Source organism: Nycticebus coucang, chromosome 2, assembly GCF_027406575.1.
Source record: "Nycticebus coucang isolate mNycCou1 chromosome 2, mNycCou1.pri, whole genome shotgun sequence".
Classification (NCBI taxonomy): domain Eukaryota; kingdom Metazoa; phylum Chordata; class Mammalia; order Primates; family Lorisidae; genus Nycticebus; species Nycticebus coucang.
The window spans coordinates 119,561,096-119,588,856 of record NC_069781.1 but is presented as its reverse complement, the minus strand read 5'-3'; the positions used below and the strand labels follow the sequence as shown (position 1 = coordinate 119,588,856).

General features: G+C 42.4%; 1 protein-coding gene across 13 annotated transcripts; it reads right to left on the bottom strand.

The window, feature by feature from the left end:
• DET1 (DET1 partner of COP1 E3 ubiquitin ligase) lies at nt 1–27,761 on the bottom strand. Of its 13 annotated transcripts, none has more exons than XM_053581700.1 (8): nt 27,325–27,495; nt 23,711–23,834; nt 23,416–23,592; nt 22,742–23,095; nt 18,540–18,727; nt 10,752–10,943; nt 4,092–6,370; nt 1–464 (listed from the first exon to the last, which is right to left on the bottom strand). In XM_053581700.1, exons 1-7 carry the CDS (start codon nt 27,447–27,449, stop codon nt 6,181–6,183), a joined length of 1,350 nt encoding a protein of 449 aa, XP_053437675.1. In that variant the 5' UTR covers nt 27,450–27,495; the 3' UTR covers nt 1–464; nt 4,092–6,180. The 13 variants fall into 13 exon arrangements, with proteins under 13 accessions (XP_053437675.1, XP_053437676.1, XP_053437677.1 ...); XM_053581701.1 differs by having other exon boundaries at nt 23,732–23,834; nt 27,325–27,494; XM_053581698.1 differs by adding an exon at nt 24,403–24,532 and having other exon boundaries at nt 3–464; nt 22,742–23,592; nt 23,728–23,834; nt 27,325–27,494.

The following is a 27,761-nucleotide window of genomic DNA, read 5'->3' as shown; positions in this document are numbered from 1 at the left end:
GTTGTTGTTGCACTGTTGTTTAGCAAGCCCAGGCTGGATTCGAAACTGCCTGCCTTGGTGTATGTGGCCAGTGCCCTAACCACTTAGCAATGGGCACCAAGCCATTTTTAAATCACTTACATTTTATTTATTTATTTTTGGATTCATATGCAGATACATACAATTAGGTCACATTTTTTGCATTTAAAGTGAAGTCCAAGTTACAGTTGAGTCCTTCACCCAAGAAGTGTGCCACATACCCCCACATTGTATCCAATAGGTGGGAACTTACCAAACTCCCTCGTCCACTTCAGGGAAGAATCTGGATCCCAAAAGACCAATTCCCTGAAGTCTGTCTCTGCTTTTCTTAAAATTTTGGTTCCAAAGAACTTGGTTCTCTGAATATTCTTGAAGTCCACTGCACACGGATGAAAAGAAGCCACTGGAATTTACTGAGAGCTGCCTTAAAACCTTTAGGAACAAAACTAAACAAACACAAAGAGACTGAGAACTTAATATGGGCCAAGTAGTCAACGAACAGAGTGCTTTCTCATCTCCCATTTTAGTTAAATTATTTAAGGTAAAAGAAACACCCAGGTCAGATCAGGTATGGTCATGAGGGCTTTGAGAGAACCAGGAATCTCACAGAAATCCAAGAATAGGAATCTCAGCATAACTGGGCCTCATGGAAACCAAAACTGAATCTAAGGTACACAGCCAGCAGGAATTTCATGAATCTTTCCACAGGTAACCTTTCTCCTCACATCTACTCATTTTCTTTCAATCGCAAAAACCAGGAAACCTAATTCAAAGTGGCTTAAACAATAAGGAAATGTATCATCTCCTAGAACTGGAAATCCAGATGTGGGGTGGGTTTTGCGATCATGTGCTCCCGTAAACCAGCCGTGTTATCTGTGATCCAGGTTTTCCTCCTCTTCATCCTGCCATTCAGAAGGTCAACTTCACCCACAGGCTGATTCTGCATATGGTTGTAGGATGTTGGATGATAGAAATGTGGGCTACATATTTCCTCACTGACATTCTGGAAAGATAAATGTTCCCCAGAAATCTTTATTTCATTGTACCACTGACCTGAAATTAAAGACACATTACATTCCTAAACTGACCTCTTACCCAGACCAGTTATGGATCCTGTTCTAGTCACTACTAAGGACTATGGGACTATCAAGACTGGTTTAGCTCGCTCAGGGCACATCATTAAATTGAATCAGATGTGTGGGAGGTGGGCAAAATGGAAGGGGGATGAAAAAAGGAAAAAGCAAGAATAATTCCTAAGTTCTTGGCTAAAATAAATGGGTAGATATTGAAACTATATGGAAAATCTTGAAGGAAAAATAGGTTGGAGGTGAGGGTGAGAATCAGTGTTGTTTTGGACATGCTAGTTTTAAAATGCCTATTAGATATCCAAACGAAGATGTCATGTAAATCTTGGGATATATAAGTGTGCAGCTCAAGAAAGGAGCCAGGCCACAGTTATAACTCTGAAAGGAGTGAATATATAAGCTAGAATTTCAAACTATGGGAATGGACAAAATCAACTAAAGACAGAGCCAGGTGGGGTGGCTCGTGCCTGTAATCCTAGCACTCTGGGAGGCCGAGGTGGATGGATTGCCTAAGCTCATGAATTCAAGACCAGCCTGAGCCAGAGCGAGACCTTGTCTCTAAAAAAATAGCCAAGCATTGTGGGGGGTGCCTGTAGTCCCAGCCACTTGGGAAACTGAGTCTTAAGCCCAAGAGCTGGAGGCTGCTGTGAGCTATGATGCCACAGCACTCTACTAAGAGCAACAAAGTGAGACTCTGTCTCAAAAAAAAAAGAAAGAAATCAACTAAGAAAGGCTATATGGAGAAAAAGGGCCACAGCTCCAAGACTGAGTGCTAGAGAACTCCAACAGCAGAGAAGCAGCCAGCAAAAAGGACCAAGAAGCAACAATCAGTAAGGCAGGAAGAAAAACAGAAGCACATACTGTCCTGGAAACCAGGAGAACCAAGTGCTTCTTGATACAAAGATATCAACTATGCTCAACATTGAGAGGTAAGGGAGGGAAAAGAGGTGAACACGATGCTGGCCGCACAAAGTCACTCGTTGACCAAGACAACTGCAGTTTCAGAGGAGTCAGGGGGATAGAAACTTCTCTGGAGTGTAAGGAGGAAAAAATGGGCCAAAGGGAAGTGAAATCATTTAATTTAGACAACTCTTTTGAGGAATTTTGCTATGAAAGGTAGCAAGAAAAATGGGACTTAAGGGACCAAAGCAGGGTTTTTTAAAGCATATCTACGTGTTGACAGGTATAACCTATCAAGAGAATGATACAACAGAGAAAATAATTGTAAGAACAAACACTTAAGGGGCTAGGGAAGTAAATGGATAAGGGAAGAATGTCAGGATTGCACAGCAGTCTTGAGTGCACATTTTAGTCTGGGGTCATGAATTTAAGGACAGTCACTACTGTCCTTATTTTCTGCACTTATTTCAGCTGTTCAGACATAAGACACATACAAAGTTGAGATTTTTGTAAATTGCCATGGAGGAGGCAGAACAGTAAGGAGGTTAAGGGTAATTGTAAGAGAGCAATTATAGTGTTAGACCACGCAACCTAGGCTGAATAAGGGAAGAAGAGGACCTGAGAGGGGGGACAGCTAGCGAAGATGCTAATGTTCCAGTGATGGCTAGCCGTCCACCAAATCCCATTTTCTCTTCTTCTGAATAGAAGAGTACCTGGCACACAGCTGGCCAGGCATACTTCATTTCCCAGGTTCCTTTGCTTTTTTGTGTGGCCATATGGTAAGGACCTCCCAACAGAATGTGAGTGTCTGCTACTAGCAGACAGGGCTTTGCAACCAGGCAGAGCCTCCTCCACACTCTTTCACCCTCCCCCCAGCTCAATCCAGGACAATGTCACAGGGTACAACCAAGAAACAAGATGGAAGACACTTGAGCCTTTGAATGGTGTGAGTGGCAGAATCAATTGCTGACTCTGAACGTCTGTCTTGAGAGAGGAGGAAAAAAATACCACTCTCTTCTTACTTAAGCCATTGTATTCGGAGTGTTTTGGTTATAGCAGTTTAACCTTACCCTAACTAATCCAGGCTGGGTCAGGGTCTGCAGACTTCGGTAAGTCTAAGATCCTATGTGGTAGGGGTAGGAAGGTGGGGAAAGTGAAAGCCTGCAAGAAAGTGGTCAGAGAGGGTGTATGAAATTGAGACTTCAGAGGTGGGCGGTTAGAGGTGATGGAAAGATCTAGGATAGGGCCAAGGGAATGTGTGACTGAAGGGTAGGGAAATGCAAATGAAGTCTCAGAAAGGCTAGGAGCCTGGCCCAGAAGCACACAGGGAATGAGTGGAAGGGACAGGATTTACAGTGAAGCCTGAGTGACTTCACACTCTGCATGCTCTTTCCCCTCTGTCAAGCAACCTAATTCAAACAAAAAACTGCAGGTAAAATGTTTCTACAAGGAAAGATTAGTTTACCCCACAAACAAAACTTCTCCTGGGCCAATGAGTAGTACATTACAAGAACACAATTACACACAGTCTCTAACTTAAAGACAGTTCAACTTACAATTTTTTTCACTTTATGACGGTGCAAAAGCGATCTGCATTCAGTGCATTCCTTATGATGGGGTTGTATCTGGATAAACCCATCATCAGATATTTTCAACTTATGACAGATGAATTCAGGCATGACATAACTTCATCATTAGTCAAGAAGCATCTGTGTTGGGCGGCGCCTGTGGCTCACTGAGTAGGGCGCCGGCCCCATATGCCGAGGGTGGCGGGTTCAAACCCAGCCCCGGCCAAACTGCAACAAAAAAATAGCCGGGCGTTGTGGCGGGCGCCTGTAGTCCCAGCTGCTCGGGAGGCTGAGGCAAGAGAATCGCGTAAGCCCAAGAGTTAGAGGTTGCTGTGAGCCGTGTGACGCCACGGCACTCTACCCAAGGGCGGTACAGTGAGACTCTGTCTCTACAAAAAAAAAAAAAAAAGAAGCATCTGTGTTGCTAATACATGATTAGAATCATCAAACTTTGGGATCCTATATTTGTCATGATCTATAAAGTATTAGATCATTAAATATGAAATGAATAATTACTTACTTCAAGAGGCCCAGTGGCAGCATTCAAGCCCTCCCATTCTCCTTTAGACGATCATCATTGACCCATCCGGCCTCCCTCTCTCGAATCTCAATCTCCTTCCATCTCAAGCCATCTTCCAGGTAGCTGAAAGTTACCTTTGGAAAATATTATGCCTTCTACTGCACAAAACCCTAGCACCATGTGCAAGACCTCTTTTCCTGATATCCCCTCAGTCTGTTTGCCCTCCTCCACCCAAGCTCTTGTTATAGCCATATTAGCTTTTTTACCATTCTACAACCTTGACAGACCCCTTCATATTTCTGTACCTTTGCACACGTTGGGAATCTCCTTGAAATGTCTTCAACCCTAGATCACACAACATACTCCTATTTATCCAATGCCAGCATCCCTTCCTTTTCCAGTACACCCATCTCTTCATGTCCCTCCACTGTCCCCAGAGACACACTATTATAGCTTTTACCACATTGAATTACAATGATCTGTTTCTTTCTCTCCTCACTCTTAGCATCTTGACACAGTATCTACCCTGACTCATAGCAGGTGTTCAAAACGTGGGTTGAATGCTGAATAAGACTAAATTTAGCTGGTCACTTTGAAGATGCTGAAATTAGCTGAACAGTTTTGGGTGGGGCTCAGCATCTCATTTCACATTCCTTACATTCCCTAGCAAGTTCGTCTGGATGGCAGAGGGAACGCAGGAACCCACTGTCTGCATCCTCGGCTCCTTTTACAGTCTGCCCTGGAACTCAACATTTCAACAAAGCTACCTTCAAAGAGATGTTACTGAACAAGCCTACTATACTATATTTCTGGTGGATACGTTATGCAGATGAGACATAAACAGTATGGCAAAACTTGAGATTGTGACAGAAGGATGTGGCTGGGCTAGCAGGTGTTGGTGGAATGGTTTTGATGACTTGGCCATCCAGGACCAGCCAGTCTAGTCTCTGTAGGGACACCTGCAGCTTGCCAGCTCCCACTACCTAAATTACAGTACGTGCTACACAGTGTTTGTTTCTGCTATGGCCAACGGGAACTGCTCACTCTCCACCTGCCCAACACAGATGGTACAGATGAGAGCATGCTTCCACAAGAGGATGCACAATTATGCCCAGTTCCTCCAGCTGTGACAATTACCAGGAGAAAACCCAAGGGAAGAAAACAATCCTGGCAGATAACTGTCTTCCCTGCTGGCTCTCACCACTTAGTTCTCCCAAGAGCAGCTGCTATATCCATGGCCTCTCATCTCTTTCACAGTCCTTTCTTGAACCCAAGTACTTGAAGAGCACTGGGTGTGATACAAACATAAGGCAGTCATCAAACAAGATATATTTAAGTAAGAAAATACCAAGGCTTTATTATTTTTTTTCTTATAAAGACAGCCCTGCTTATTGGCTAAGTGGAAAGGATATATATTGTTTTCATGAGTAAACAAGATTTACCTGCTTCAGGCTGCAAACCATAATGCCAAAGAAGTGACATGAAGGGTGTAAAGGTGTAATGCTTTCATCTTCATAGCAATAAAATGAAAAGTAAATCAAAAGTGAACCAGGCTTAATTAATGCTGGGCATTCCCATAGGGAAAAGGCAAAGGGCCTTTGAATTGATCAGTAGTAGCACTGTATACAATAAAAAAAAATCGATTAGGTTGAGCTGCCCTTTCTCCCTTCTCTGGCTCTCTCTTGTTTGAGGTATACCAGGTTGAAACCAACAAAGTGGCAGTCAGAAGCTTTTGCTTTAGAGTCCACTGAGATAAGAAGGGGACAAGGCCCAGCGTGGTGGCACATATCTGTAATCCTAGCACTCTAGGAAGCTGAGGCAGGTGGACTGCTTGAGCTCAAGAGCTCCAGACCAGCCTGAGCAAGAACAAGACTCTAAAAATATAAAAATTAGCCAGGCATCGTGGAGACATGCCTACAATCCCAGCTACTTGGGAGGCTGAGGCAGAAGGATCACTTCACCCAGGAGTTTGAGGTTGCAGTGAGCTAAGATGACACCACTGCACTCTCATAACTAGGGCAACAAAGCAAGACTCTGCCTCAAAAAGGGAGGGGGGCGTAAAGTCTTAAACCTGGCTTTGGTGAGGCACCTATGTGCAGCAGTGTCGCATATGGAAGTTGACAACATACTCAGCATTAGTCCTCTGCACAGAAATAGCAAAAGGCTCAAAAGGGTGAAAGGTGAAGGCAACAAGGCGGCGGACTGTGTGGTTGATGGGGCGGCCCAGTAAGCCTGCCTGGATCTCAAACTTGAGCAGGCCAGAGTCCCGGGCATAGAACCTAAACAAAACAAGGAGAGAGAGAGAACATTGATTTTTACCACCAAATTGAAATCTAGACAACAGGAGAATGTTGCAATTCATTATTTCACATTATTAATGAAATCATCAGAACTAAAGTCACCTTGGTCTGATCAGCTCATTTTAGGGACAGAGTGATAATGAATTTTACAATATGATACTGAGCCATTGATTATTTCTCTTTCCTGAGACGGCCCTTAATTATAGCCTTAATTACAACACCCCACTTCCAAAATTCCTGCCTCAAGACTGTCTAGGCCAGTGCTAGAAATAAAATGTAAACCCCAAGTGTAATTTTGAGTTTTTAGGCAGCTGCATTAAAAAAAGTAAAACAAAGGGCAGCATCTGTGGCTCAGTGGGTAGGGCGCCAGCCCCACGTACCAATGGTGGCGGGTTCAAAACCAGCCCCAGCCAAACTGCAACAAAAAATAGCTGGGCGTTGTGGCGGGTGCCCGTAGTCCTGGTTGCTCAGGAGGCTGAGGCAGGAGAATCGCCTAAGCCCAGGAGTTGGAGGTTGCTGTGAACTGTGACGCCACGATACTCTACCCAGGGCGATAGAGTGAGACTGTCTCAAAATTAAGGAAAAAAAAAAAAAAGTAAAAACAAAAACAGTACAATGAATTTTCACATTTTATTTACTCCAATATAGCCATTGTCATTTCAATCGATAATCAACATAAAAATACTAGTGAAGGGCGGCGCCTGTGGCTCAAGCAGTAGGGCGCCGGTCCCATATGCCGGAGGTGGCGGGTTCAAACCCTGCCCCGGCCAAAAAAAAAAAATACTAGTGAAATAATTAATATCTGCATTTTGGGGGTACTTAATCTTTGAAATCTGGTGTGTATTTGACCCTTCAGCACATCTCAACTTGGATCAGCCACATGTCCAGTGCTCATGAGCCTCATGTGGCTAAGTGAGCTAGTGACTACCATACAGGACAGTCCAGACCTAGTTCTACCTTTGAGTTTTTCATTTTTAAGAATAAATTCTTGTGGAAGGGTCTTCTTTTTCACACACATTAATAAAATACTACATAGTTTAAAATTTTTTATCTGATACAGTGAGATTAAAGATGCTTCCATCCATCTCAGTACTTAAAATACCTTTTCCCGTATGCAAAATAAATGCCCTAAGGTTTGGGAAACTAAAGATGATTAGTAGGGTAGGGGCTGAGTTAGGGGCAAATTCTAGAAAATAAAAAGCCCTGAATTAAAGAGCTCTATAATTTCCCTTTGGGAAAGCAAATATATGAGCAGACCAGAGATACTCATACCCTTTGACTTAATCCCCTTCACAAGAATCTCTAAGCTCAGAATTTCATCTAAATGAAGTAACTAGTGACATGAATAAAGATAGCTACTATGACATTCATTCTAATGTAAAAAATGCAAAAAGAGAATAAATGCTCAGTGACAGTGGAATAGCTAAATAAATTATTATACATCTACTCCATGGAATATATGCCATCATTAAGACTATAATTGTGAGGACTATGTAACAAGATGGAAAAACATTTATAAAATAAAAGCAGTCTAGAAAATATGATACTAACCACAATTACAACTGTGTAAAACATAAACATGCATGTCGACAAATGGACAGACTAGACTGGAATATACCATACAGGTGTTAGCTTAACGGCATAGTCTCCAAAAATGCCTTTAATATCCTTACCACTTCTCATTTTTAATTAAAAATATAAATAAGATCTTGGTGATTGTGAATTGAGCTACGATAAACATTCTAGTGCAAATGTCAAAAAATATATATAAATAAGACTCACTAGAAAATCCCCTTTATTCAGGAGCAATGGCATTCTGAGTTTTGTTTTTAGATTCATCTTTTCAAATTAGAAAGGCAGAGAAGTTAGAAAGGAAAGATGTATGCTACTTGACTTATTATCAAACGGGGCCCATCATATGTTTACATGTGTAACAAGAACACATTAATCTTACTCACACATTCCCCAATACACACAAAGAGCTTGTAATTTAAAATGATTTATTTGAACCTCCAAATCTAACCCCCAGGAAATAGGGGGAAATGAAAAATATGGTAAATACTACCCCAGGGATGCAATAAGCAAAATCTAGAATGTGGGGAATTCTAGAGGACAAACAACCTAGTTTCTTTAACAATTTTACTGTAAGGAAAATAAAAGAGGGAGGTAGAACCTATAGAATAAAAAAAGACTTAAGAGAATAGTGACCAAATGTAATGCATGAACTTGTTTAGATCTGATTCAAACAAATTAACTATTAAAAGAATATTTATGAGACAACAGGGGAATGTGAAAACTTACTACCCCGTTTCCCCGAAAATAAGACATCCTCCGAAAATAAGACCTACTTATAGGAAAGATAAGACGTCCCCTGAAAATAAGACCTAGCGGGTCTTTGGGAGCACACCTTAAAATAAGACACTGTCTTATTTTTGGGGAAACAGGGTAGATATTTGCTAGCATTGAAAATTTTTTGTTAATTACTTTTGTTAATTTTCTTAAGATGGTATAATGTTCTAAAAACAATGTATCTTTTAGAAATTCATACAGAAATACTTGTGGGTAAAATGCTAGTATAACTGGGATCTCCTTCAAAATAATCCAGCCAGTGGTAGGAAAGGGTGGTGGAAATAGATGATATAAGACTGGCAATGAGGGCGGCACCTGTGGCTCAGTCGGTAGGGTGCCGGCCCCATATACCGAGGGTGGCAGGTTCAAACCCGGCCCCGGCCAAACTGCAACCAAAAAATAACCGGGCGTTGTAGCGGGCACCTGTAGTCCCAGCTGCTTGGGAGGCTGAGGCAAGAGAATCGCTTAAGCCCAGGAGTTGGAGGTTGCTGTGAGCTGTGTGAGGCCATGGCACTCTACTGAGGGCCATAAAGTGAGACTCTGTCTCTACAAAAAAAAAAGACTGGCAATGAGCTGATAACTGCTAAAGTGGGTAACATGTACATGGATATTTATTATACTCTTCTATTTCTTGTGTATATTTTAAATTTTTGGTCCATGTGTAGGGGCTAACACCTATAATCCCAGCACTTTGGGAGGCTGAGGCAGGGGGATCACTTGAGCTCAGGAGTTGGAGGCTACAGTGAGATATGATCACCACACTCCAGCCTGGGCCACAACAGTGAGATCTTGACTCAAAAAACAAAACAACTTTCCATAATAAAAAAAAATTTTAGGGCAGCACCTGTGGCTCAAAGGAGTGGGTCGCTGGCCCCATATGCCAGCGGTGGCAGGTTCATGCCCAGACTAGCCCAAAACTGCAAAAAATAATAATAATAATAATAATAAATGCTAAAGAGACTATGTAGAAAAAACTCTATAAAAAAAAATTTTAATTGGTTTTCAAACGTGATTGCAATTTCCCAAAGGAAATTTAACAAAAGTTGATTATACAGAATAGGTAACACAGGCCTACTTAACATACAATGAAGCTATAAGATGAAATACATCTATTATACAGACCTAGCTACCACTGCTTCTATGTGAAAAAGATGTTCCAAGCTCCAGCTTAGAGCTCCAGAAACACGCATCCCTAAGTCAATCCCACTAGTGACGTCAGTGTCAGTTCCTCTCCCTGGTATCGACCGCAGCACACAGAGCAGCACAGGCTCCACATGTGGAGACACAATGGGTCTGGGAACTGGACTTCTGGGGTGGGGGTTGCTCATAGAAGGTTAGTTTCAGGGTTCCAACAATAACACAGTAGTCCACATTCCAAAATTCCTTGAAGTGAGGGAGCAGGAGCTTCTGCTAAACCTGCCTATTTCCTAAACTGTCTCTGCTACCTTTTCTAGTGAGTAACATAGAGGATAAAATAATTTCTGTGTGTGTGTGTGCGTGTGTGTGTAAGAGATGAGGTCTCACTCTGTCACCCAGGCTACAGGGTACTAGTACGTTTCCAGCTCACTGCAGCCTCAAATTCCTGGACTCAAGCTATCCTCTCACCTCAGCCTCCCAAGTAGCCAGGATTACAGACTGCAGCTACCACAGCGGGCTCAATCTGTGTTAGATATTCATAATAATAAATCTTCAACTACCTAAACTATTATAGAATAGTATTAGATTATTAAATGGAAAAGTACAGTTCCCTTCCCTGGATACCCTTAAAAGAGGACAACACTTAAGTGAATTAAATGTTCTAGTGAGAAGCAAAGAGTAAGATCAGTTAATTTATGAGACTAGCACTTAAATGATCAAAGCACTCATCATGCTATGGAAACAGCTTGCCCTTTCAGTCTAGTCGCTGAGTATGAACAGAAACAGTCACAATGGAAGGATGTCTGGGAAGAAGAGGGAAAGGAGGCCGTGTTTAGTCCTCGGGCAGTTTGTACCTGTAATGGTGACACTGTACCTGATAGGGTGATCTCCACAAGTCTTGGGCCGCTCCATGACAGACACCCACTTGTCATCATAGCTGAAGAGAGACAAATCCAGGTAGGGGCTACCACTGTAAGACTGAGCACTGATGGGGAGCTGACCCAGCAGCCTGCGTACCGCCTCTGTGTGCCCTCCATACTTGGCATTTATAATAGTGTCTTTGAACCTAAAACAAAGGACCAGTGAGGAAGGCTTTGTTAGTGGGTACACAAAGCTTTCTTGGATTTTAAGTTGACTAATGTATGTCTAAAAACAATTCAATCTCTAAATAAAAATTAAAATCTAGACACTGAATAAAGATAGAATTCTCTATCAGCACATGACTAGACTGGCTAGCTAGAAATACTCTTCAAAAGCCAAAAAAAAAATCAGAATTAGAAATGGGGAATACTAAATTACAATAGGAAAGTTAACAAAGACCCTACAGACAAATTTAAAATGAGTATAACTAGTGTATGACAATTGTTTCTGCTCTTTTTGATAATAGCTCAACTAGGGGAAGAAGTTCAAAAACTTACTTTCCTCAAGTAATAGCCTTAGACTGAATTATGAAGGTGTTAGGGAGAGCAGAGAACCCTGAAGTGCCTCCCTGTGACTCTTCTTGGGAAGCTAACTTCCCCCAAATCTTTTGATAAATTACTTATTCTTTGTTTCAGTAAAGTTTGGGAACTAGCTTTCTATACACCTGCAGAAAAACCAGTACTTAGAAGCTAACACAGACACAGAGTCATATATATGACTTACCTCCGAAAATAATGAGACCAGTTATTTCCCATAACTGTAACAAATACTAAATTTAGTACTCTTTGACCAAGTATTTCTATTCTTCTAGAAATTTACCCTAAGGAGGGCGGCGCCTGTGGCTCAGTCGGTAAGGCGCCAGCCCCGTATACCGAGGGTGGCAGGTTCAAACCCGGCCCCGGCCAAACTGCAACCAAAAAAAAAAGAATAGCCGGGCGTTATGGCAGGCGCCTGTAGTCCCAGCTACTTGGGAGGCTGAGGCAAGAGAATCACTTAAGCCCCGGAGCTGGAGGTTGCTGTAAGCTGTGTGAGGCCACGGCACTCTACGGAGGGCCATAAAGTGAGACTCTGTCTCTACAAAAAAAAAAAAAAAAAAAATTTACCCTAAGGAAACACTCCTACACACAGAAAAAATCTCTGTGCACATTCAATATAGCATTGTCTATGATAATAAAACACTGAAAGAGGCTGGCGCGGTGGCTCACGCCTGTAATCCAAGCACTCTGGGAGGCTGAAATGGGTGGATTGCCTGAGCTTACAGGTTCAAGACCAGCCCGAACCAGAACGAGACCCTCATCTCCAAAAATAGCCAGGTGTTGTGGGGGGCGCCTATAGTCCCAGCTACTTGGGAGGTTAAGGCAAGAGAATCACTTGAGCCCAGGAGTTTGAGGTTGCTTTGAGCTATGGCACCACGGCACTCTGGCACTCTACTGAAGGTGACAAAGTGAGACTCTCTCAAAAAGAAAAAAAAATCACTGAAGGGAAAATTAAAAACCTAATGGAAAACTATAATTTTCAAAGATTATATGGTAATAGGGGAAATGTTTATCATAAAGTTGAATAAAAGGCTACAATGCTGTCTATATAGTAAGGCTAAAAACAACAGAAAAATTATACTCATGTTTACATGGATGGAGCTGGAACATATTCTTCTTAGCAAAGTATCTCAAGAATGGAAGAAAAAGTATCCGATATACTCAGCCCTACTATGAAACTAATTTATAGCTTTCATATGAAAGCTATAACCCAATTATAGCCCAAGAAGAAGGGGAAAGGGGGGAGGAAGAGGAGGAGAGGGAGGAGGATGGTTGGTCAGAGAGTGATTGGTAATTGGACCACACCTACGGTGCACCTTACAAGGGTACATGTGAAATGTATTAAGTGTAGAATATAAATGTCTTAACTCAATAACTAAGAAAATGCTGTGAAGGCTATGTTAACTAGTTTGATGAAAATATTTCAAATTGTATATAAAACCAGCACATTGTACCCCACGACTGCATTAATGTACACAGCTATGATTTAATTAAAAAAAAAAGAAAGAAAAATTACACTCAAAAAAAAAAAAAGGCTGGCAGAAAAACATCAAAATGTTAATAGTTGTTTGGATAATGACATTTTAGATTTCTTTTTTCTTTTTCACTTTCTTAGAAAGAATGTCAACTATCAGTAAGTAATTTTTAAAAATCTGTGTATCGGCTTGGCACCCATAGCACAGTGGTTACAGCACCAGCCACATACGCTGAGGCTGACGGGTTGGAACCCAGCCTGGGCCAGCTAAACAACAACAACTGCAACAACAAAAAAAATAGCCAGGTGTTGTGGCAGGCGCCTGTGGTCCCAGCTACTTGGGAGGCTGAGGTAACAAAATCGCTTAAGCCCAAGAGTTTGAGACTGCTATGAGCTGTGACGCCATGGCACAGCTCAGCTGTGGCGTCACAGCTCCGTATGTCTACCGAGGGTGACATGGTGAGACTCTGTCCCAAAAAAACAAAAAATAAAAATAAAATAAAAATCTGTGTATCAAAGTATATTAGTTGGTTTAATAATTGAGGGAAAATAAATACAATTTTTTAAATTGTGGGGAAAATATGATGCAAGTAGTCCCTGAGTTACAAACATCTGACTTACGTACAAGTCACATTTATGAATGGAGGCTATTACAGTAAGTCCCCAAGTTACAAACATCCACATGAGGTCTGACTCACATTTATAAGTCTATGTACCTATTCCAACTTACATACAAATTCAACTTAAGAACAAGCCTACAGAGCCTTTCTTGTTCATAACCCAGGGACTACCTGTATAACATCTCATCCCCGAAACCAATGGAATAAAAAACTTGAATGTTGCTAACTTTCTTGAGACCAGAAAGATTGATCCGTTGGAATTGATTTTTATTTTCACTGTTAACCTGTGGTGCTGAATGGACGTGAACACTTCTCAGCAACCCTAGGAAAAAGCCTAGCTATCAACGCTGCTTTTCCATTACTTGTCCTGAGAGTAATTTTCACAGCCTCAGTGTAAATCATTAAAATTAAACTTTGGAACAAACAGAACTTATTTTCTCCTTTTCATTTGAACTGGAATCAAAAATCCTTCTGGTGGGCTCTTTGATTTTCAGCAAAGATCTAGCACCACCTCATAATCCACCCCTCACCCTGCCAGGCTCACTGGCTTTCTCAGGTGAAACAACGGTGGGACCAACTCCTCTTCCTCTGCAGCACCCACATTCCACCATGCTCCCCACTGAGGAAAAATGAAACTCACACTCTCACATCTTCACCAGTTTAGTCTTAGGTCAGTATCATTCTCTCAACTCTCGTTGGTTCCAAAACTCTCACAATGATCCTTTTAACACTGTGGCCTCCTAGTTCTTTGAACTTCTCTCAAACTCAGCCATTTACTCTATGGACATTCCCTCAACCTTGCCCTTACCAACGTCTGCAACCCCCCTGTAATCTCACAGCAGACCATCACATTCTCCAACCATCTTCTCTCTTACCTTCTGATTACTCCCTCTACTCATCTCAACTTCGGCAAATCCTTCAGCCTCCAGCAGACCCACAGTCCACTGATTGTGCCAGCTATTTGCCGTCCTATACCCTCAGCATGTCCTCTCTTCTTTCTCCTTAGCCAGCTTTTGTTCCCACAGTCAATCATGTAAATTGCTTTATTGTATTTATCTTCAACAACCTTGAACTCTCTTGCTTTGTGGTAGTTGCTTGGAAAAACTACAATTCTAGCTAATTCCATGCCGGTATCCATTAGGTTTTCTCCAGGGCTGGAGAAAAACATACAACAATGCCCCCTTTAAATTTATGACCATGAGAAGGATTTATGACCATCAAAGAGCCCACAAGAAGGATTTTTGATTCATGTGGGCCCCTAATTTTGCAAGGTACTCAGGCTACATGTCCGTAGACATGCCAGGCTCCTACTCTCGTCCATGGCTATTTCACTCCCCCTACTCCATGCTCACTCTCAGCTAATGACATTGCTTACTTTGTTACTGAAAAATAGGAGAAAGCAGAAAAGAATTTTTTTTTAATTTCTATCCCACTTACATTTATTTCACTTCCTCTTTTTATTGTTTTATTTTGAGACACAGTCTCACTCTGTCACCCTGGGTAGAGTGCCAGGGCATCATCATAGTTCACAGCAACCTCAAACTCTTGGGCCTAAGTGATCCTCCTGCCTCAGCCTCCCAAGTAGCTGGAACTAAGGCATATACCATGACACCTGGCTAGTTTTTCTATAGTTAGTAGAGATGGGGCCGTACTTCTGCTCAGACTGGCCTTGAACTCCCAAGCTCAAGCAATCCTCCCAGTTTAGCTTCCCACAGTGCCAGGATTACTGGCATGAGCCACCTTACACGGCCTATTTTGGTTTTTTTACACTTGTTTCTCTGCCATTTCCCTTCTTTTATTTTTTTACTTTACTTTCTGTGAGAGTCCCTCAGACATATCTGACAAATCTCTTTGGTTTTTTTTTCTGAGACAGAGTCTCACTTTGTCACCCTCGGTAGAGTGCTGTATTGTCACAGCTCACAGCAACCTCAAACTCTTGGGCTCAAGTGATTATCTTGCCTCAGCCTCCCAAGTAGCTGAGACTACAGGAACCTGCCACAATGCCTGGCTATTTTTTTGTTGTAGTTGTCACTGCTGTTTAGCAGGCCCAGGCCAGGTTCAAACCCGCCAGCCCCAGTGTATGTGGCTGGCGCTCTAACCACTGAGCTACGGGCACCAAGCCCATATCTGACAAATTTTAAATTTCCAGGAACTTCTCATTTTTCTAGGAATGTCCCTGTTTTTATTCTCATTGTTCTAGAAATGTTCCTGTTTTTTTTTCTTTTTCTTTTTTTTTATTTAGAGACGGGGTCTTGTCATGTTGCCCTGTTCCATTTCCGACCTGGGCTCGTTCACCCCTCCTTAGGCAATCTGGTGGCACCCCCGCTCCCGGTAGGTCACCATGTTGATGCTGAACTTAGTGCGGACAGCCGATCGGCATAGCAAAAGGTTACAACCTTTTTTTGAGACAGAGTCTCACTATGTCACCCTGGGTAGAGTGTCATGGCGTCACAGCTCACAGCAACCTCTAACTCTTGGGCTTAAGCAACTCTCTTGCCCCAGCCTCGCAAGTAGCTGGGACTACAGGCACCCGCCATAACACCTGGCTATTTTTTGTTACAGTTGTCATTGTTGTTTTAGCTGGCCCCAGCCAGGTTCGAATCCCCCTGACTTGGTGTATGTGGCCGGCGCCCCAAGGAGAATCACTTAAGCCCAAGAGTCTGAGGTTGCTACGAGCTGTGACACCATGGCACTCTACCCAGGGCAATAGCTTAAGGTTCTGTCTCAAGAAAAAAATAATAATCAAATTAAAAATATTTGAGAATATCTATAGTTTTTCCAAATCTTTTGTTTTATGTTTTATTTTGGTTTTGAGACAGAGCCTCACTTTGTCTCTCTAGGTAGAGTGCTGTGGCATGACAGCTCACAGCAATGTCAAACACTTGGGCTCAAGAGATCTTTTTGCCTCAGCCTCCCAAGTATCTGGGACTACAGGCACCCGCCACAATGCCCGGCTATTTTTAGAGACAGGGTCTCACTCTGGCTCAGGCTAGTCTCAAACTCCTGAGCTCAAGCAATTCACCCATCTTGGCCTCCCAGAGTGCTAGCATTATAGGTGTGAGCCACCGTGCCTGGCCCTTTCCAAATCTTTTGGAAGTATGAAGTAAAATTTTGAAGATCACTGAGCAGGAATATAAAAACTTTCTCAAATTTTAATTTCTCCTTCTGAGACATTTCTGCAATTTTGCTTAATTTCAGATACATTCTAAAATAACATTTTGAAAACACAGTTTCCTATAATTCCTGGATAACTTCACTTATTCAATAGACACCTAATGAGTTCCTCCCACACGACAAGACACTGGCTTTGGTGTTGTAGGTACAATAGACCAAAATCCCAGCTCTCATGGAGCTTGCCTTCCAATGACTTTGATGTTCTGACTGAGTGTACCCACCTTTTGTTATTGGTTAATGATCTACTTAGCTTTAAAGTTTATTTTCCTTTATTTTTAGAGTATTCGGAGCTTATTGAAAGACATAAAAAGGCTCTATAAAAGTTAAGACAAGGCTTAACAGTAGAGAGATGGTGAAAATGGAGCACTCTAAAGTTAAAAGAAGAAAATTCATTCCAAAATTAAAAAAGCAAATTCTGATCCATGTTCTGCTTCCAAAAATCCTTCTACACTGAATAAAGATGCTAACAATGCAGAATATTTGTGTGAACCAGAGAAAAAGGCAAGTCAGTCATCTGAAATGAATATCTACCTATTTCTAACTGAGAACTGTCCTTTTATATAAATATGCCACTGCATTAAGATAGCTGTTTTTCATGTTTTTCCCAGTGGTAGTAACACTTATTCTGATTCATCCACTCACTGTAGTCTGATCTCTCTTAGGACTTAAAATAGGTACTTTCCATTATCGGCTAAGGTAAGAGGAACAATTTAGATATGTGAAATCTGATGAGGTACTGTCTGACTAGAGCAGGATTTAGCTTGGGCCCTTGGTCCAAAGGAACTATTCATTTCATAGTAATGCACTAAGGTAGTTATTTAGAAGCTCCAGTTCATAGAAGAGCCGCTTGCTGACTGGTGGGTATCAATTAAGGATGATTTAAGTGTTTTGTGAAGGGACTCCAAGTGTCAATATCTGAAATCCTCTTCTTTGGGTTGGTCAGTTTCCCTAGGGAAAAGTCTCTAATCTCCTCCCTGGGGAAGATAAGCCTAGATGCCACATCAGGGAAAGGGGACAAGAGTTTTACCCTTCAATATGTCACCCTTCACCTAATTCCTGTATTTAACATGCTATGTCTCATCTACTCTAAGACATACTGCAGGAACCTGAGTCGAGAGCTTTTCTGGTTCAATCTGTCTGGAGATTAAACTTCCAGACTTTTGTGGAGATGGAGAAAGAGACAGTAATTTGGCTGTGTAGGTCTCAGGAGAATCTGGAAGGTATGACTGCTCCTTTTAATAACTTTGCCAGTCCTTCCGATTTCAGCCTACTTCACAGGGACCTTCCAAGGTACCTAAGGCCTCCGATGTCCTGACCTTTTCCAGAGTTCTCTGGTGTAAGGCAGACTTGTTTCTTGATGACTAAGCTCTGCAGCCTTAAGTTTTTACTCTCTGAAGTATGCTGTGTCATTTATTACTCATTCATTGGCTTTTTAGTTTCTAAAACTTTGTTGATATATTCTGTCTCCAACTGTCTCCTCTCCCATTCTGTTTGTTCTTATAGGTTTATACCTCTTATTCCTTTATTGTCATATACTGGGCTTGGGGGTGGAGTAGAGATAAATGCATGTATTTAACACACCATTTTTAACCAAAAATTCTAAAATAATACCCTTAATAATGCATTCAACAAATATTTAAGTGCTTGACAGTACACTTCTGAGGATGTAATGGTAAATGAAGACACAGCCTTTATCTTTTTGTAAGTCACAGAGTCAGATACAGTGATTCACACACAGGAAGAATCATAAACAATACAGAAGTAATTACACAGATGCTGAGAGACAGAAAGGAGAAGTTCAGGATGTTACAACAGACAGACTAACCAAGGCCAAGTAGACAAGAGATAATAAAGAGATTTCCTAGAGAAAACAACTATTGGCCTGACATCCACTTTTCTAAAGAATGAAGACTGTTGAGCCAGGTGAAACAGCTTACCGGCGCTGGATCTGCCTTGCAAAATTGTTGCTAGAAGCTGAGCAAGGAAACTGGACTTCACTGTGCAGGGTAGCATTACGGAAGAGGTCACAGAAGTTCTCAAAGAGCTCCAAAAGCTCATCTGATGTATTCTCAAACACAGCAATCACCTCTGTTGTCACCATATTGTAAACCACAAAGAAAGATGCCTGCAGAAGGAGAGAGCGCGCTATGGGACAGTTAAGTATAATGTCATGCCTAGGAAACTTACCACTTGGCTCAAAATTTAAATCACACAAATAAAACAAGCAAACACTTCAACTTTACCACTAGGGTGGAAACACAGCTCCAAGTGGTTCTGATAAAAAAGGAAGCATCAGTGGGATTTATCAATTAAGAGCCTCAATGTTGCCAAGTTTCCTACTGTATTTGTGCTGCTAGCATTACTGAGTTGCCTGGCATATATGTATAAAACGGTTTTCAATTTTCATTTCAAACTGTGCAAATTCAATATTTTTCCTTCAAAGTTTTTATGCCCTACTTGCTCCCCAACCCACCCTGAGATAAAAAACACTTTCTTAAAAAGCCAGATTTAATTTTCTTTCCTGCTGAGAAAGTGATGGGCTGCCTGTGGGCAAATTATTTTCTCTTGTATGTGTACAGTTGAAAGTTCAATTTAGGAGCATTTATTTTTCCCTCTTAATATTTCTAACATGCAGAGAGACACCTTAAGTACATTGTGTTCTGAAACTGCCCAGGCAAGTTGTATCCAAGCAGGGTACCACCGCTAAACAAATGACAAATCAGAGAGCATTTTCCATTTCTTCCTTCTTAAATGTTCTTTCAGCCAAAAGCATGTATAAAATACGTTTGAGATTTGTAGCAATTAATATCAGAGGGGGAACCTGAAAAGCATTCAAATGCCATAGGTGGCAGAGTTACTGCTTTTTCTGAATGGGCCCCTAGGTGACTAACCCTCTTCCTTTAAATGTGCAGTGCTCTGCTCTGCTTAACAAGGAGGCTCCAGAACTTCTAGTTTTTGTCATAGTGAATGTAGCAGTGTAAATTAATCTGCCAGCTTCTAACAGGACTCTAAGTTTTCATAATACTGTGTTTAGTATTTTAGCCTCTTATGATGGAGTTTAAATCTCCATTACCAATTTCTGGAGCCAGGTGGCCCAATAGTCTTACTAGCAATTAGTCCTTCCTACAACTTGTATTACATGGCTTTGTGGTCACCTGGAAATTAAATTTGGCTGTAAATTAAAGAGACTGGAGAGTAACCTAAGAATAATACCCTTAATATTACAGAGGCTTTGTGTTTGGATGCACTTTTTACTCATCAACCTTAATGGAACCTATCAAATTAGACTGGGGGGAGGGTGAGAATGACAACTAGGGCAGAAAGATTGGGTTTTGAGTTACCAACTCTGTAAGCAAGAGATAGAGCTCTAGCAATGTTTCTAGCTACAACTTATTATAGCTACCAGAAAAAAAATAGGTCACCTTTTTGCAAAGGAAAAATGGATAATCTCAAATGCAATGATCATAGATAATATACTGCCTCCAAAATAAAAAAGTAACAATAGCTCAAACCTAAATAAAAGATTGACTCATGGGGGCAGTGCCTGTGGCTCAGTGAGTAGGGAGCCAAGCCCCATATACCAAGGGTGGAGGGTTCAAACCCAGCCCCAGCCAAATTGCAACAACAAAAAAAATAGCCTGGCGTTGTGGCAGACGCCTGCAGTCCCAGCTACTTGGAAGGCTGATGCAAGAGAATCGCCTAAGCCCAAGAGCTGGAGGTTGCTGTGAGCTGTGATGCCACAGCACTCTACCAAGGGTGATAAAGTAAGACTCTGTCTCTTAAAAAAAAAAAAAAAAGATTGACTCATGTCCTTTCTATAGACTTGGATAACATTTGGATTATATCAGGGCTTCATCAGGATCCTCATAAAAATATAAATATAAAATTACACAAACATTTACTAGCCTTCCCTCCAGAGCAGACTGGGAAATAAAGGACAGGAGGGGAGAGAAGTCAAGGACTTTACCACAGATACCCCATAATGCATAAGCCAAACTAGACGCTCACCTATGATGCTTCATGGGTGACTTCAAAGATAGGGAATAAAAAAGATCCAGAAAAAAATTATCTCTAATCATATTACTCCCTCCCTGTTTGTTTAGAATACACAAACTATTCTTGAGAAAAATGACATCAGAACCTCCATAGTTGACCACTTTTCTACCCTAACCACCTCCTTAAGTTGACCTAATTGTCATAGACTGGAAATGTACCACAGGTATGTATCAGTACAGTAGACCTAGTTCCTTACATTGACCATCTCTGTATGCTGACCAGTTTATGACAGTCCCTGGGTGGTCAATTTACAGAGGTTCTACTATATTTTAACACAGATGGCTGGTGAGGTCTTAGAAGATGTCCCATATAATACTATTTCTTAATGGTAAAATCAGCTGTAGGTCAATTAAGATACCCATCTCAGCTGACTTCATGGCTTACTGGTTTGCTTGCTAGTCTGAATTTCCAAACTAGTATCTAAGGAGACAATCTGGAAACAGGAGAATGAGCATAGGGACTGGGGGGAAAGGTACAGAAAAGGTAGGTCTCTTACTTATTCAATCAAAGTGGTGAGCTTCTCAAAGACAAACGCCCAAACTACCCTGAACTTCAACATGGTGTTTCAACCCAAGAATCTTAATGATTTCTGTGCTCTTTACATCACCTTATCCCCTTTTGATAACTGTCTCTACCCTCTACCAACATCCTTCACCCAAATCCAAAAACCTTTGGGACCCACAGTCCTGATGATTCTCCAGTGGGTCACAAATTTTGGCTTCCTTTTGAACTTTTCACTGCTCTACAGCCTATGTCACAGCAGAAAAACTCAACTCTGTCAAATGAACTGACCTCTTAGATACCTTACAAAAAAGGACTTTATAGAGAAGTAAACTGACATTAATCATTTAAGTAGGAAAGTGAGGTTAGATTATTTTATTTTTTATTTATTTATTTTTTTAGAGACAGTCTCACTTTATCACCCTGGGTAGAGGGCCATGGCATTACAGCTCACAGCAACCTCCAACTCTTGGACTTAGGTAATTCTCTTGCCTCAGCCTCCCGAATAGCTGGGACTACAGGTGCCCACCACAACGCCCGACTATTTTTGGTTGCAGTTTGGCCGGGGCTAGGCTTGTACCTGCCACCCTCAGTATAGGGGGCTGGCACCCTATCCACTGAGCCACAGGCGCCGCCCAGTTAGATTTTTTTTTTTTTTTGTAGAGACAGAGTCTCACTTTATGGCCCTCGGTAGAGTGCTGTGGCATCACACAGCTCACAGCAACCTCCAACTCCTGGGCTTAAGCGATTCTCTTGCCTCAGCCTCCTGAGTAGCTGGGACTACAGGCGCCCGCCACAACACCCAGCTATTTTTTGGCTGCAGTTCAGCCGGGGCCGGGTTTGAACCCGCCACCCTCGGTATATGGGGCCGGCGCCTTACTGACTGAGCCACAGGTGCCGCCCCAGTTTCTCATTTTTTTTTTGAGACAGAGTCTCACTCACCTGCACTGGGGTTGAGTGCTGTGGCAATATTATAGTTCACAACAACCTCAAACTCTTAGGCTCAAGTGATCCTCTTGCCTCAGCCTCCCGAGTAGCTGGCACTACAGGCACTCACCACAATGTCTGGCTATTTTTAGAGCTGGGGTCTTGCTCTTGCTCAAGCTGGTTTCAAACTCGTGAGCTCAAGCAATCCACCTGCCTCGGCCTCCCAGAGTGTACGATTACAGGTGTGAGCCACTGTGCCCGGCTTGTGCTCATTCTCAAAATTGCCAGAACTAAAGCAGCCAGACCAACAAGCACAGTCTTACAGAATCAGAGGAGGATTATCCATAGGCAGTCTAAATCTTGGCCTTGTAACATTTGGACTTCTATCTCAAGAGTACTTCTCTGCAAAAGAATGAGGATACTATCACAGAGTTGACTGTCTACCGGTCCATGGCTTGCGATTTAGCTTCCAAATGTCCAGATACACACATATGCCCAGAGAAAAATGGAGCTAATTTTAAGTTGGGCCCTAAGACAGCAATTCGGACTACATAAAATGTTTATTTTTGAGTTGTTGGCTATAGGCAAAGAGAGAAACCTTCCCATTCTGCCAAGGAGAGTGGAGGGGTAAAGGGCAGGACAATTCAGCTCATACCTGTGATGGATCTGTGACCCGTAGTGTTACTACGTCCTCACTAGTATACTTGATAAACAGATGGTTTTCATCCAGAAGTTGCATTTTCCACATGCGCAGCTGCCGTAGTTGGTCAAAATATTGAAAGAAGCGCCTTTTAGCCATTGCACTACCATCCTGTTCTGCCCGACGCCACAAATATACTAGAAGCCGGTGCTTGAGTGAGTTGATGAAAGGATCCCTAAAGGGATTGGCCATGCCTGTCTGACTGTCCCGCTGTACCTCAGGAAAAACAGCTGACACAGTGAGCAGGTCATCCTCATAGCAGAAGCGGCCAATGGTCCGCACATCGATGAAGGTGCCTTCAGGAGTCACCTGGAAGACATGGATGGTCTGCTGCTGCACTGACAAGATGGCCAGGATATTTTTGTACAGGTAGAGCCCTTGGTTGTGTGACAGAACCACTTTATCACACTTGAATGTGCGGGTATCACATAAGCGGCCAGTGTGAAGGTCAATGATGTGGAGGGAATAGTCCTCTAGAGGGGATCGTGGGTTAGGGGTCACTGATTCACTATTTCGATATACCTCATAAAAAGGAGGGTGAGGTTCATCTGGGAGGTAGGCAGCTGAGCCCACAATAACACACCGGCAGTCATCAGTGAAGAGGCTACACTCCCGGTTCAGGTGCTCACCATTGGCTGCCACGTTGGTAATGTGCAACAAGACAAAAAATCGTTCAAAGAGCCGGCCCCGGATGTTGACTGACCGCTGGTCATTGCCATTGGACAGGATCTCCCCCTCGTACCCCTGCAGTAGGTCCTCTGCTGCCTGGCAGCCCTGGTACTCATAGATTTCAAGAGATGTCTGGTCTGAAGAAAAAGCAATAAAGTAGCGTCCATCAGGTGAGAATTTGCGCAAGAAACAAGGAGGCTTTTCAACGTTGACAACAGTGAAGTTGGGGAAGACATTCTGGTGGAACACACGGACCTGGTGCCAGTGGGTACCTGCCTTGCCTGAACTGATCCGCCGGCGTTCCAAACGATGAATAACATTTTGGTTTTGGATTCTTCGGGGCTTAATGGTGGTAACATGATGATCCATTATCACATCTCTGCGTGAAAAAGCAGAAGTCAAGAAAAGGAAACAAAATTCTCCAAAATATAAAAACATACAGGTCAAACAAATTTCCCTTCTTATATATCCTAAATTTAGGAGCTCTCCAGTTGATAGTGACTGGCATTTCTCCTTTACAGATTATAGTCAGGAAGTGACATTCCTAAGGCTAGAAACAGGCTTAAGGGAAGGACCTAGTTCACTAGGAATACTTGGAACATATTCCTATTCTGGAATACGTTAACACTCAAGTCACGTGTGACTTCAGCAATTACAAGAGGTGCTCAAATGTGACTTGTATTCATCTTTTGTCATTTGGATATATTGAGTACTACAATACACTTTTTCTTTTCTTAAAATGTGTAGACTTTTTTTTGCACCCTTTGTATATACACACAATGGAATATTATTCAGCCTTAAAAGGCATGGTGGCTTGCACCTATAATTCTAGCAGTTTAGAAAGACATGGCAGGAGGATTTCCTGAGGCCAGGAGTTCAAGACCAGCCTAGGCAACATAGTGAGACTCCATCTCTACAAAAATTTAAAACTTAGCCAGATGTAGTACCTCACATCTGTAGTATCAGCTACTCAGGAGGCTGAGATGGAAGAATAGCTTGAGCCCTGGAGTTTGAGGCTGCAGTAAGCTACAATCATACCCCTGTACTCCACGTTGGCGACAGAGTAAGACTCCATCTCTAAAATTAAAGAAAAAAATTTGTAAAGGAAGGAAACTCTAACATATGCTACAACACTGACAAACCCTGAGTACATGTATTAAGTCAAATAAGCCAATTACAAAAAAAGACAAATATTTTATAATTCTACTTATGTGAGTTATCAAAAGTTGTCAAATTCCACAGCCTACTGTGGGGCATACCTATAATCCTAGCTACTTGAGAGAATGAGGTGGCAGGATCACTTGAGCCTAAGAGTTCAAATCCAGCCTGGACAACATAGCAAGACCCCATCTCTAAAAAAAAAAAAAAAGGTTTTAAACATTTTTTATACTCTTTTCTAAAGTTTTCAAATTCATAAAAACAGAAAGCAGAATAGGGACTTGGAGGAGGGAAACGGAAGGGGAAGATGCTATTCAATGGATTAGATCTACAAGATGTAAAAATTCTAAAGATCTATTTCATAACTGTGAATATACTTAATACCATTGAACTATACACTTTAAAATGGTTAAGATGGTAAATTTTATGCTCTTTTTAAACAAAATTAAAAAAATTAATATTGGGGCGGCACCTGTGGCTCAGGGAGTAGGGCGCCGGTCCCATATGCCAGAGGTGGCGGGTTCAAACCTAGCCCTGGCCAAAAACCAAAAAAAAAAAAAAAAAAAAATTAATATTGATGGGGCATCTATTATACGGCATTTACTTTAAGGCTTCAAGATGTTTTATTCTACCTTGATTCAAACCAAAGTTAAATCACAAGCCATAAAAGTCAATATACTTAATGAAAAACATTTAAGTTATGAAGCTATTCCAAGGTAAGATGGAGTAAGCAAATGCCACCTTATCTCTCTTGCTGAATGTAGCTATAAAACACAGAATACACGTTCAGATACTTGAGGACAATAGCAGACTAACAAGAAAGTACCACTCAGCAGACAGTGAAGTTGACGTTGTTTCCTCTGATCCCTTTACTGTTCGCAGAGCCAGTGCCTGGCAGAAAAAGGGTAGCCAAAGCCCCAACTTTTGAACCAGAGGATAAAATGGTAGAGCCCCATGGAACCAAAAGGTACAGGGGAGAAGCCAGGAAGTTGTTGAATGCCTGAGCTTGCTTCTGAGCTGCACAGTACGGCAAAGACTTTGAAAACTGATGTGACACTGGAATTATAGCCTACAGAAGGAGGGTTGCAAATTGCTAATTACCTAAACCTAATTAGGTAGACTGCTTACTAAACCTAAAATGATCAACATTTTCCATAGAATTTTAAATAAGTCCTATAGTTTAACATTCAAAATGTCTAAAATACAATCTGAAATTACTCAGCAGCTCAGGCGTGGTGGCTCATGCTTGTAATCCTAGCACTCTGGGAGGCTGAGACTGGTGGATTGCCTGAGCTGAGGAGTTTAAGATCAGCCTGAAAAGAACAAGACCCTGTCTCTACTAAAAACAGAAAAACTAGCCAGGCATAGTGGCACAGGCCTGTAGTCCCAGCTACTCAGGAAAGTGAGGCAAGAGGATCACTTGAGCCCAAGAGCTTCAGATTGCTATGAGCCACAGTGTTGCCAAGGCACTCTACTAAGGGCAACAGAGTGAGACTAAGTCTCAAAAAACAAATAAATAAATAAAAATTTGTATATGATGTACAGTATATGATGTACTAGGAAAAAGCTCAAATCAGAAAAGACAACTGACTGACAATCAATGTTGAGATGCCACATAAGTTGAAATTCTCTAACAAAGTTTTTTTTCTTTTTTAAGAGACGAAGTCTCACTCTGTTACCATGGGTAGAGTGCTATAGTAGCATAGCTCACAGCAACCTCAAACTCTTGGGCTTGAGGAATCCTCTTGCCTCAGTCTCCCGAGGGTAGCTGGGACTATAGGTGTGTGCCACAACACCTGGCTAGTTTTTCTATTTTTAGTAAAGACAGGGTCTCACTCTTGCTCAGGCTAGTCTTGAACTGTTGAACTCGAGCAATCTGCCCACCTCAGCCTCCCGGAGTGGTAGGATTACAGGCCTGAGCCACTGCACCCAGCCTGTCTGACAAACATTTTAAAGGAGCTATTATAAAAATGCTCCAACAAGTGATCACAAATACTCTTAAATGGAAAAACAGAGTCTCTTGGGTGGCGCCTGTGGCTCAAAGGAGTAGGGCGTCAGGTGGGTTCAAACCCAGCCTCGGCCAAAAACTGCAAAAAAAAAAAATATCAGCTTACTCATCATTTCCTCAGAGAAGTCTTCCTTCAGCTCTCCATTAGATAAAAATCCCTTATACTAGCCATACCCCTCCACTGCACTTAGTATGCCAGCATCTCCGCCTCTATTTTTCTTACATTTTTGCTCTTAACTACACCTATGCTTCCAAGGTCCAGTACACAAACTCTATATTTTGTAGGCTCCTCGCAGTGTTTGATACATGATAAACCTCAATTCTTGAACACTGAACCAGCCTCGTCCCAAGTTCTTGGCCAACTCAGGCACCCACAGGAGCTATTCCCTCTGCCTAGAATGTATTTCCCCTGGTCCTTGCCATAACTTTCCAAGTTGCAGCTAAAGGTCATCTCCTTCAGACGTCTCCCCACTGTTTGTCTTCTCAGTAATTGTCGCAATTTGTATATATACTTTCACTTGCATGGTTATGTTTTAATGTTTGACTCCATGCTAAACGGTACTCTACAGACAGTAGCCAGGTCTACTATGGTCATCCCGGCAGTCTCAGAGCCCAGCACAAGGGCTGGCACACAGCAGGTGTTTGGTACATTATGTAACAGAAAAGGTAAAAAAAGCCTGACTGAATCGGGCCACTAACTCACTGTGTGGGCCTAAGTCCTTTTCCCTTGCTGGGTCTCAATTTCGCCATGGGAGAAGCTGCCCAGTCCCTCAAATCCTTGAGACGGCCTCCAAAATGAAAAGGGAATGCCAAGGGGTGGGCACACATGCCCAAGAGGGCGCCCCCGGAAAGAAAAGCTCGGGGCGGGGCCTCCAAGGGAAAAGGATTCTGCGGACGGGAGGGGGCCGTGGAGCCTCTGGGCCTCGGCGTCGAGCAGGGAGGAGCCTGCAGGGGAGGGTCGGCCGAGCTGGGAGGCTGGGCCAAAAACAAGAAGTCCTCACCTGTCTGGTCCGGACTCAAAGAGCCGGGGCGAGAGACGCCCCGGCCTGCTCCGTGCGCACCTCCCCCGGCCCCGCCCCCGCCCCCGCCATGCCTCCGGACCCCAGCGCCCGCGGCTGCAGGGCCCACTTCCGCTAGCTA

Excerpts from the sequence above, each read along its gene's own strand:
- DET1 (XM_053581689.1), bottom strand. The coding sequence starts at position 27,449 with ATGTGTGCCCACCCCTTGGCATTCCCTTTTCATTTTGGAGGCCGTCTC. Across the intron at positions 10,944-18,539 it reads GCAAGGCAGATCCAGCGCCG|GTTCAAAGACACTATTATAA; the intron begins GTAAGCTGTTTC and ends CCTTTGTTTTAG. Across the intron at positions 6,371-10,751 it reads TGTGGAGATCACCCTATCAG|GTTCTATGCCCGGGACTCTG; the intron begins GTACAGTGTCAC and ends TGTTTTGTTTAG.